This window comes from Telopea speciosissima, chromosome 2 (assembly GCF_018873765.1).
Source record: "Telopea speciosissima isolate NSW1024214 ecotype Mountain lineage chromosome 2, Tspe_v1, whole genome shotgun sequence".
NCBI lineage: Eukaryota > Viridiplantae > Streptophyta > Magnoliopsida > Proteales > Proteaceae > Telopea > Telopea speciosissima.
This window is the reverse complement of record NC_057917.1, coordinates 80,764,294-80,775,910: the sequence shown is the minus strand read 5'-3', so window position 1 is coordinate 80,775,910 and position 11,617 is coordinate 80,764,294. Positions and strand designations below refer to the sequence as shown.

General features: G+C 40.9%; 3 protein-coding genes across 3 annotated transcripts in view; 1 reads left to right on the top strand and 2 right to left on the bottom strand.

The window, feature by feature from the left end:
• Positions 1–377: 377 nt before the first annotated feature.
• LOC122651716 lies at positions 378–946 on the top strand. The gene is made up of 2 exons (XM_043845216.1): positions 378–738; positions 803–946. The coding sequence occupies exon 1, from the start codon at positions 448–450 to the stop codon at positions 661–663; it is 216 nt and encodes a 71-aa protein (XP_043701151.1). The 5' UTR covers positions 378–447; the 3' UTR covers positions 664–738; positions 803–946.
• Positions 947–3,235: 2,289 nt separating this feature from the next.
• LOC122651715 lies at positions 3,236–4,174 on the bottom strand. Its single transcript, XM_043845214.1, has one exon. It carries the CDS (start codon positions 4,095–4,097, stop codon positions 3,471–3,473), a length of 627 nt encoding a protein of 208 aa, XP_043701149.1. The 5' UTR covers positions 4,098–4,174; the 3' UTR covers positions 3,236–3,470.
• A 3,217-nt stretch (positions 4,175–7,391) lies between these two features.
• LOC122651714 (probable potassium transporter 13) overlaps positions 7,392–11,617 on the bottom strand; it is a 30,111-nt gene continuing 25,885 nt past the window's right edge. Inside the window, exons 8-9 of the mRNA XM_043845213.1 lie at positions 10,881–11,135; positions 7,392–8,758 (exon numbers count right to left, since the gene is read on the bottom strand). Of these exons, the coding sequence (XP_043701148.1) occupies positions 7,776–8,758; positions 10,881–11,135 (1,238 nt within the window). The 3' untranslated portion in view covers positions 7,392–7,775. The remainder of the gene's footprint in view (positions 8,759–10,880; positions 11,136–11,617) is intronic.

Genomic DNA, 11,617 nt, shown 5'->3' with positions numbered 1-11,617 from the left:
CAAATCACTAATGGTGAATAGATTCTCTCCTCACCAGGGGTGAAGGAAATCATATGTCTTTTCTCAAGGTTGTATTGGACAGCAGATCCAAATTACCCTAGTTGTGAGCTCACATGGAAAGCAACAAACCAGACAAGCCCGACCCATGTGACCCAACATAACATAACATGAATATGAGCTTTAGTTTCTTGACCTTCACAAAAGTAGCCGTTAAAAATTTAATCGTTAAGACAGCCGTTGAAGCTTGAAAGGACAATTGGACCATTCGAACTTGGACAAATCAGAAAAAGACACGTACCTGTAAAGAGGAATAATGAAGACCCTTTCCAGACCCTCTCTCTCACTCTCTGTTCCTCTATATTAAACGTCCACTCTCCTCTTTTCACCCACAGTGCTTCTCACTCTCTCTCTGGTATTGTTTAGTGTTTTCTGAGGAGACCAACAGAGATGGGTTTAGTTGTGGTGATTTCTCTTCCTTTGATTCTCTTTGCAATTGTTCTTGGGTTCGGTTGCTACTTCCTGGGAAGAGCAAAGGGACGGCAAGATGTACGCACTCGTGCGCAGGTCTACGGAGTGCCTACACCACCGCCTGGTGGGGTTGCTTCTCATCCCTCATCACCTCCAACGCAACATACCAAGCCAGACAATTCCATGAACGTTTGAGAGCTGCTTCTGATGAATTCCATTATTGGATCAAAAGAATCTCCCCTTCTCAATTGTTTGATTTGATTCTTTCTTCCCCATTTTTTTTTTTTTTTTTTTGGCAGCTTTAGCTTACTCTCTCCCCCACTCCCCACTCCCCTCTCCAAAAAATGAAATTTCTGTCGAAGAGTGTGTTCTTGATTATATTTGTAATTTGTGTGAGGTTTGATGTGAATTAGTGATTTGATGTATAGGTACATTATTTGGTGTAAATTGGTGGGATAATAAGATTTGAGTTTGAATTAGATTGGTTTCTCTATTTCGTCTATTGACCAGCTTCATTGGATAATCAAGATAAATGTGAATTTGGTTTACTCCACTGATTTTGAGTATTGCAATATGGTTGGTAATCTTCACGAATTTTCTAAACTCTTTGCTGTTCATCATCTCCTACAACAACGATTATTCTGTATTGTATGAAAATGTGTTTTTTCCATGTTTGAGGTTAATTAAATACCTCGATTGAGTTTGACAGTTGCTGGAAACAAGTGTTTGAGATCAAATTTCAGCTTCTCTCAGTCTCACCTGATAGGAAATGCTTCAAAGTAAATCTGAACCAACCCCCAAAGCCCACATTCCTTCTCACAATGTACATGCCCAAAAGAAGAAGGTCAGGTGAAACAAGGTTCATCTCATAAAAGAGAAGAACAAGTCATCTCATTTGTCAAAGTGCGTTGCTAGCTAATCTCTCTCTCCATGGAATCTTCTTTTCTTTTTGGAGAGGAAAGAAAATATACTACTATTAGATTTCTTGTGGCTGAGTGGAGAATTCCTTTGAGAGTAAAATATACTCTAGGACAAAGTTTTCCTTCTCCCCGTGGGAATGAAGGAAATAGATTTCTTGTAGCTGAGTGCTTACCTTGAGTGACTTGTGTCTCAAACACAAAACACAGCGAAGGACTGAAGAGCGAAGTTAGAACTTTAGGTGAGCGTATTTAGAACTTTGAACCCTTAAAGGTTACCTTGAGTAATGACATGGTGTGTTTTTAAATTATCTTTAAAAACGCTTTTATACTCCTAAGTTAAGAACTTTTGAGAATAGAGGCAACTAAAAAGAAAGTGTCAAGTTCTAAATACACTTATAGAGGTGTCATTCAAACACCTGAATGAGTCTTATTGTTTTTTGTTTTGTTCCCAAACAACGATCATTCATTACGCCACACGTCTGGGGAATGAATAAAGGTTGTTTTAGCAACTGCAAACCAAAACCACACTCCGAACTCAAATGCTCGTGTCGTTCTGCTCAAAGAATCATTGTGGACACACCTCTCTTTTGCCCCTAAAATACCCCGCAACGGTTCACACAACATAGCCCCCCTTTGGCACCAACCCCACTCCCACAGCATTGCTCTCAAGCCCTTACATCTCCGCCGTCCTGCACCCCCTCTGCATCTCTCTCATGTCAATCCCTGCTCCACTACAACCAATTCCCTCACTTCCTCCTGTGCATTCGACTCTCTATCTCTTGTGTCTAGCTTCGCAATATTGACAGCATCCACCACTTCAGCACTACACTAACCCCTCCACCTCTCAGCATTCCAGTCCTCTCAGAGCAGAAACTCATCAAGCGGATCTGGAGTGGTGTCATCGGAGAATTTCTGTTTTTTTTCTGGGGTCAATAGGTTTCCAACCTTGCTCTCCAAGCTTCTCCCCACTATCAAACATGGCCGCCCGATGGTCTATTAAGAGTTGCAGCCATAGAAATCCCCAATAGGGGGGGAGCTCAAACCTTCCTCGTCGTCATTGCCAATAATGCCAAAATAATTCCCCCTCCCCTCCCCCCCTCCTTCCTCTGCTCTTCCTCGCTATGGTTGCTGGGTCTATGGATGGGATGGGAGGAGATCATGGATTTGAATTATAAGGGGAGAAAGTGATGAAAACCATTTTGGCAATGACGACGAGGAAACACAAATAGACCTTACTATTAGATTCCTTGTAACTGTGCTGAAAACCATTTTGAGTGACTTGTTTCTTAAACACAAAACATACCTTATAGCATGTAACCTTCCTCTCTAAAACACAACACACTTTGAGTGAAAGTGATAGTAAACACAAATAGACCTTACTATTAGATTCCTTGTAGCTGTGCTGAAAACCATTTTGAGGTGACTTGTCTCTTAAACACAAAACATACCTTACTAGCATGTACCTTCTTCCTCTTAAAAACACAACACACTTTGAGTGGAAGTGATAGTAAACACAAATAGACCTACTATTAGATTCCTTGTAGCTGTGCTGAAAACCATTTTGAGTGACTTGTCTCTTAAAACACAAAACATACCTTAAGCATGTACCCTTCCTGTTAAAAACACAACACACTTTGAGTGACTTATCTCTTAAACACATGACTTACACAAGCAGACCTAACTATTATAGATTCCTGTTTATGGCAAGACTGCACGAAGGGAGGAGTCTTACAAACTTTAGATTCTGAAATCCTCTACCAGGGTATAATGGTTTTTAATTTGGAACCATTCCCAAATCACAAGTGGGAATAAACACCATGCAAGAAGTCTAAATTGAAACTGACAAATATCCAAACTTTATTTGATGAATTCTCAATATCAATTCCAGCACTTACAATAGCAGAACAAAGTATTCTGCTTCCCTTTCAGTCCCCCCAAAACAAAAATCCCCATTTTCATGTCGCAGAAAAAAAGAATCTTCTGCAAAATAGATACCCTGGATGTTAGAGATTGCGAAAGAAAGCACCCAGATATATGATCAAGAAGAGCAGATTCGATCATTGGGTACCTCTCTGTAAATCTCTAATTACACAAAACTACCCTTGTAAGACCCAAAACCATGCAAGAAACGGAAAAAAAGAATAGCGTAACGAAGTCCCTTGCAGACCATCTTCGTACAACCTTAGACTCAACTCTAAGGCTCTTAGCCCTCCTGAGCGCATCCACTTCCTTCAACAGATCGAATTCCACACCTTTCTTCTTCAATTCTTGAACACATTTCGTCAAAAGCTTCCCGTCTTCTTTCTCTCTCTCCAACAGCTTCTCCATGTGACCCTCAACATCTGTCTTGTATCTAACAGCCCAAATGATGGCCAAAGAACAGAAGAGAGAACAGAGCGACGGGATCCAAGATCTATGGCAGCCTTCACCACGGGGCTCCCTGGATGCTGCACTGAAGAGGAGGACAAGGGCCGTGGAGTGGAAGAGGAAGAAGAAGCTGTAGAGTTGGGTGATTTCTTTGCGGACGTTGTCGATTTGGGATTCTTTGAGGGCTATGCGGCCAAGGATGAGTTCTTCTTCTTTGAGCCATTGCTTCAGGAGGAGCTTGTGAGTTGGGCTTTCTGCGATCTGGTAAAGTGGGTGAGGTCTGGACTCCCTATTGGATATGCTGATTTCTTGGCCAGCCATGGGATTAGAAGATGAGAGCATTTCAGAGATGGAAAGACAGACGGCGATAGTGAGAGAAAGAAGAAAAGGGTTTTTGGTTGCAGAGAAGAGGACACAGTTCCGTTGAAGATAAAGGACGAAATGAAACGGAGTCATTCAAATTTTTGTAACGGTCGAATCTGGGGAATATATTGTCGAACTTCCAATAATGCCCTTATTTAATCATTGAAATATCTGGAGATACCACCCTTTTCAAAACGCGGAAACGAGTTTTGTGAACGAAATTACCAAAACGCCCATGCATCGTGGGCATTGACTATAAGGACTACTTGTAAGCTGCTTGCAACGGCTCTTTCCAAGTAAGGTTTATAATTTTTCACATCCTCTTACATAATAAGCCATGGCGGCGTGGTCTATATTGATTCTCTCTCTTCAAACAAAAATATGGGTCCTTTACCGAATAAATCCATTTCCCACCTTTTCATTGGTGTGATTTCTTTCTTACTCTGACGTCGTGGGAAACCTCCAATTCGGCTCCTCTCCTTGGAGGACATCGCCTAATGAGTGTCCAATAAGCATCCATCGGCTAGGCTGTGCCGTACACATCCCAGCGCACGCCTAATCAACATAAACTATATATTTTATTCTCCAGAGATGGTGTCTTTAAGGGTAGAAAATTGAAAGGGTAAATTATAGATCACCCCTTGGTTTTTAATCGTAACTCAGATCATCCCCTGGTTTTTGAAAAAACTCAAATCACCCCCTGATTTAGACCCCAAAATACCAAATTAGTCCCTGATGTTAGTTTTATACTGTTAAGTGATGATGTCACCTAGTTAAATAAATTTAAATCTCTAAACTACCCTTGACTAGTGTAGAACTACTTTTTTACCCTTGAATCTAAAATTCCTTAAATTATATGTGAGGTCTTATTATTTTTTAAAAAATTAAAACAAGGAATCGGAGAGGGAATATTCCCTCTCCTCCTTCCCCAAATTGCTAAACCGAAAAGGGAGACCATTAGGGCTGCTAAAGTGATGCATAAAGAGGTTAGGGATCTACAGAGGTATGCGAATTTGGTTTCGGGGCCGGGTAATTGGAAATGGGTTGTGGAGGATTTCGTTGTTATCTCTGAGTCCAGGGAGGTTGCTGGAGATAGGCAGACAATCACCTGAAGACTCGTGAAAACTAAGAACAAATGCCCCAAACAACGAAATTACCTGCGACCCAATTAACCAGTTCCGGCTGAAAAATTGATTTCGGCACCTACCCAGAGGAGATTGTTGCCCCAACCGTCCTAAAAAGGAAAAAGTCATAATCAATCGAAGCACAGTAGTAAAGAACGAGGTCCTTGCAGGAACAGTGACAGAAGGATGAGGAATGAGAGCGGTTTAATCGGTAATCGGAATAAGAAAGGGTTGAAGAGAAGAACGAAAATAAAGGAGGAGATAGAAAAGAAACAGCAGACTCAGATTGCATGGAAGAAACAGGAATTTTTAATTTTAAAAAAAAAATTTAACGAAACGTTCAGCTTCTCTCTATTAAAAGAGACATGAAGTTGGGAATCACCGGTTCGTCTCTATCTAGAGATGGTTATTAGAAATCAGATTGTCTCTTCCTCTCTAAAGAACTCTTATTCAATTTCAAGTTTTCTCAAAAACGGAACGAAAAGAGTTAGCAGGTTCGGCAAACGGAAGGTCGAAAACGGAGAAGATGAAGACCCTAACCCGACTGACCGTGTGTTTCGAAAACAGTAGGCACTAGCCGCAACAACAACACGCCTAAACTCTTAAGTTTCTGCAACTGCTTTCTGCTTTCTGCTTTCTGCTTTCTGCTTTGGTTCTTGCGGAACAGGAGTCCGAAGAAGAAGACGTGAAAGAAGAAGATGGAAGAGAGAGGTTAAATATGTCATTTCACCTTTTGGTTTGATTTAAATTAACCCTGTTACTTTAGAGGGGGACGGTTGAGTTTTTTCAAAAAACCAAGGGGTGATCTGTGATTTACCAAAATTGAAACTTAGGCTAATAATGTATAGCGTTAGCTCTAAAAGTGTAGTTTGTGGACTTCTTAATGAATTCAAGGTTAGTGCAACTCTTCTTCAAAAATAAAAAATAAAGTATCTCAGTGCACGAGGCTCCTGCTGCTGCAAGGTCTAGGATGGGCAATTGTACAGAGTCTTACCCCTTGCTTTGCAGGAGAGGCTGTTTCCAAGTTTCGAACCAACCTCTTCTGCGAAAGCAGGGGTAAGGTTGCGACCTGCATACATTACTCATCCCCTACCCGGGCACTTCGTGCACTAGAACATTTTTTTTATTCAAGATTAGTTAAGTTATGCAAACTGATACTAGCTGTAGGATCAGAGAAGACCAAATCTAGTTAGCACCAACTCAACTACTGGTCACAATGAACACTGCTGGTGCCTTCAATGAATCAACAAAGCAAGAAGCATGTGGATGGTCGATATGAACTAATACTAATGACTACATTGCGGCCGATCAGCAACGGAAATGGGAGTGCATGCTCTAAAGCAAGATCTGGCACAAGTAAAAGATATGTGTATACTGGAGATTTAAGCATAGACATTGGTGGAGTAGCCCACGAACCCATATTTGAAAAGATGGCCTTGGGAAGATGCTTGGTATCATACTTAGATCTCTCCCATTTGATCCAGCAATTTAGAGTCTCATATCAACTCAGTAACAGACTTTGTTGCTAAGTTAGTTGTCATTACTGCTTGCAATTTAGAGTCTAATATTTGAAAAGATGGCCTTGGGAAAATGTATTTTAATACATTTTCTGCGTAGGTAGTTGTCCTTACTGCTTGCAAGAAGAGGAGGGGGAAAAAACTTATGTCTAAAAAAGCCAGTTGATACCATTAAATAGAATGGGGGGGAAACATGTGTGAAAATCTCATTCATGGTCTTTTGGTTGGTTTGAGCATGGCTTGTCTAGGGATTCCTCATCCGTCCAATGGTTTTACCAAATGACGAGTCCAAATGACAGAAAATGAGTTAGCTATGCAGCAAGATCCCATTTTTCACTACAAGGCAGCCAGGGAGCGGGGGTGGGAGCAGGGGAGAGGGGAGAAGCAGAGGGCGGTGCTTGGGAAAGGCAGAAGAGCTAAGGGGGCCTGCGGAGAAGGGAAAAAGATGCAGCAAAGGTTAAACCCGAGAGAAAGAGAGAAGGTTTCACAAATCTTTTTCACATCACCTGCAGAACCAATGGATTCCAACCCATCATTCTGTCTTACCATCAATACTAAGTAATGGATACACAAGTACAATATACAGTTGTTCTCTTCAAGAATTGAAGCAGCATAGAAGAACTGAAATGATCTTGTAAAGGAATATTAACCTGTTTGTGAACTGTACAGGGGTCGAAGAAAGAACATAGGTTGATATAACAGCTACTTTCTGAATCCTAAAATCATCCCTATCCCTACAAAAAAAATAAAATTTGACCAGTATGATCTTTCCAAGTTCAGAAGCTTCCTATATGCATCGCCCTCGTTTCTCATTCTTATGATCCAAAACCCTCATGGTAACCCTCCACAACCCCAAAAGTTACCGCTTTACAAGGTCCCATAGTACAAGGCCTGTGCTTGCTTCCAATTACTGTAAATGGACCTTTCTTTCCCCTTCCATTTCCTCTTTTGTGGATGTACAGCAACCATAAGCTTCAGCTGGGTACTAAAATCAAAACAAAAGAAGCATACTGCCATCACACAGTGTAAACAACGCCAACTTCAATCAGTGAGGTAGGAGGGATCCCAAGTGCAACTGCTGGGCGCCGGCAGTTCCCCCTCAAGAACCCATAGACAATGTTAATCACAAACTTCTTAACCAGAGATGACGATTCGCTTGCAACAACAGTTGTATTGCCCATCATGTATGACACCCCAGATTCCCTTGCCTCTGCCAATTCCCTCAGCTCCTCACACACTACTCCCACATTACTGAATGACACTTTCTTCCGCCGCCCAGCCACACCACCATTCTCAGGTCCCACTGTCAATGCATCCACTACTGGGCTTGATGGCTTCCTAATTGGTTCCATTTCAACTCCCTGGAGTCCGGATCTATCAGCTTCATCATTCCCATTCCGCAAGAACTCCTCCACCTTTCTAATTAACTGGACCTCAAAATCATAGTTGTCATCTCTCATATCCTTGTACCCATACCTGACAAGACACCGGAAGAGATGGAAATATGGTGGACCAATACAGCTCACAAGGAAACGCTCACTGCCTGGAACTTTTGGAACCATCAGAGACTGCACAGTGACAAAGATAGCAACACGGTGGAAAGCAGGAAAATTGGTCACAAAGCGTTCAAACATTGGAGGGAGCCCAGAGACCACATTTGAGTAGATAAGACCAATTCCAGGAACTCGAACAATACCCAGGTTTGGTCCAAGTGCCAGGAAATTATCCATGCGAACCTTGTTCTGCAATTCAAAGTCCTGCTTCTTTGAAGTCCCATAGTGCCAGATAGACATCACAAACAAAATTACCATAGACAGAATAAGAGGAAGCCACCCTCCATTGTGAACTTTTGAGAGGCATGCAGAGAAGTATAGAAGCTCTAAGGATCCAAAAAAAATCACAAATACAGCTGCCAAGATAACTGTTCGATTCCAAACCATAACAATGATGAGGAACATCAAGCAGGTGGTAACAAACATTACACTGATGACTGCGAGACCTGAGGAGACATCAACCATCCATGGAATTAGAACGCCAGGCTTGGAAACTAAAACATGAAATAAATTGGAGCTACAAAATCCACTGAAGAATTGAACCAGATTACTGGTTGAGTGTTTAATCAGCTGGAGCAATAATGAGAAGACTAAACCCAAGGAGGTAGCTCAGTTGTCAAGGACCAACACCTCACAATTAAAAGGTCATGAGTTCAACTCTCCTTGGGGGCCTACTTATCCAAAAAATAAAAATAAAAATGCAATGACTAGGTCATGGGATTCCTATTGCACTATTATATGGAAACATGTTCAAAGTTCAAACCAGAATTCCAACCGGAGAAACCTGACTTTTAACAGTAGTATTTTAACATATAGAAATCGAGATTCAATCCTCTTGTGGAAAAAGGTTCCCTACAGGGACCACCTATTTCTGCCATATGAATGGCTGTTTCAGCCAACCCCACCATTAGATAGATAGGGCATCCCTCCGATTACCTACACAACATTTCGTGGGACATCTCAACCATGCTCAACTGTGTATTGAACATTTTAACCTTGTAATTTCTTTCATCCATTAAAATGTGAAAGACTGGTCTGGCCATTCGGTCACTGGATAGATGAGTCAATTGGAACACTTTTTTTTTTAGTGGAGCTGGGGGGAGGTGGCAATTGAGCATGGGTGACTCATTAACAAACCATCCAAATAATTACATCATTCAGATCATTCTAACAGAAAGGATGAGCTGCAGGGTCATGAGGTGGTTAACCACTTTTGTAACTGAAAAAAATATAAAGTAAAATATATAAAGTTGAAGAGATTTAAACAAAGGCCCTCCAGAATTATACGTCACAGCTTACAAACTAGTCTGACAACTCTTCTTGTGACAAAACTAAAACATTTACTCTACATAAAATACTTTACACTAGCATGCTTCTATATCCTCAGACCATGCAGACCATTGGACCAGTCACTCAGAAAGTCTGACCAGTGTTAACCAGGCCAGACCAGTACAAAGTCAGGTCTAGCTTTAAAACATCGCTGGGCATAATCATACTCCAGACCAAATTTAGTTTGGGCTAGTTAACCTCGTTGTCAGTTCAAAGATGGACCAAGCTATCAGGTGCATCTCTATGCTGTAGAAGGTTGCAAGACACAATGACATAGAGGACAAGCAGATCCCATGTGTGCCTGATGTAGTTAAGATTGTCCAATTGGGCCAATCGGGCCTTAGAAGACTTTATTTTAGCCCATGGTTGGGTTACATGGGCCTTGGGATTTTTATTTTTGGGTTTATTGATGTAATGGGCCTTTTTATACGCGCATTTTTAGGGCCTTGATTCTGAATCCGAGATTCACTTTATTAGTTGATCTAGTTAGAGTCATATTTATTCATTATTGCTATTAATGTTTTACTTAGGCTGGAATAGGTCTCTAAGGGTGTAGCCTTAATTCAGTCTCTTTCCCTTATTATTTCAGTTTCCTAGTTGGTTTAAGTTACCTTACCAGTTTAGAATTGGTTTATGCCTTTCCTTTTTTGAGTTTGAGTCTGTTTTTAAGCCTTCTATATAAGTTTGTAAGGGCCTACAGCTTAGACATGAATTTGTGTAGTGAAAGATTAGCTTTTGCCTTCGGTTCTTTGATGATTCAGTACCTCCCTCTTGTGGTGATTCAGTAGGCTCCCTAGTAGTGATTCCAGGAAACCATAGGTTGTGATTCCAAGGTATTTCAAGTGGTGATTCCTGAACACATATCTCCTCCTTCGTTCTTATCTTCTTCTTCAATCAAACAAGCTATTTGGAACCCCATCAGTACCCATTTACCCCTTGTGCACATGCCCACCTCCACTGTAATCTTCTGTGCCACTTGCTGTGCATTGTATGCTCCTTGTTTTGCACATTCCCACCTCCACAGTAATCTGTAGTTCCAATTGGAAAGGTTCTTTTTACCACAGCTTGTTTTGATCCGAAACAGGAGTTGGACAGATGAAATCAAATATAAAAAATGAATCCAACCCATCTAGTTTTTCATGAGGTTTCCTATTAACTAACGTGCAGCACAGAAAAAACAATTTTGTATTGAAAACATACATGCCAATATACAAAGAAGGGGAAGGAAAAAGCATGTACCATATGCATTGCCAATCATGACAGTGTCTCTAAAGCCAATTACAACAGCAAGGCATAAGACCATCAGTATCCAGTTGATCTCTGGTATGTATATCTGTCCATGTATTTGACTTGAAGTGTGTACAATCTTTACACGAGGAAAACACCTCAGTGCCCTACACTGACTAATAATTGAGAAAATAGCAGAAATAATTGCCTGACTTCCCACAACTGTAGCAAGAGTTGCAATAATAAATACTGGCCAAAATATTCTCTCTGTACGAAGGAAATAGAGGAGAAAAATATGAGATCCAATAAGCCATGGAGAAAAAAGAATAATTACCACATGATTAGCTTGACTTCCCATAACAGTCACAACTCACAAAAGTAGCAGCAGTAGACTAGGATGTCCCATAATTGATGGTTGACCATTGTCCTCTATTTACTCAAAGGGTAATGTAATACTGATTTAAGAAGTTAAATGGTACCAAAACAGAATCGAAAACAGAGGTACAAAATTCCAGATTAAGGAGAAAACAAATATAAAACCAAATCAACAGGTTAGATCAGGCTATAAGCCTGGTCGAGTTCTTCTCTTGGGGGCTATGAACTATGCTGAAAAACTCAGCTTGATCCAATGGAAGGATCTGATTTTATGGAGGATTCCTAGTACTACTAGGATGGGCAAAACTATCAAAATAGAATTCAGGTTGATCCTCATAACATAGACCAACAGAACATCAGTAGATGTTAATAAT

Coding starts and splice junctions, on each gene's coding strand:
- LOC122651715 (XM_043845214.1), bottom strand. CDS start 4,097: ATGCTCTCATCTTCTAATCCCATGGCTGGCCAAGAAATCAGCATATCC.
- LOC122651716 (XM_043845216.1), top strand. CDS start 448: ATGGGTTTAGTTGTGGTGATTTCTCTTCCTTTGATTCTCTTTGCAATT.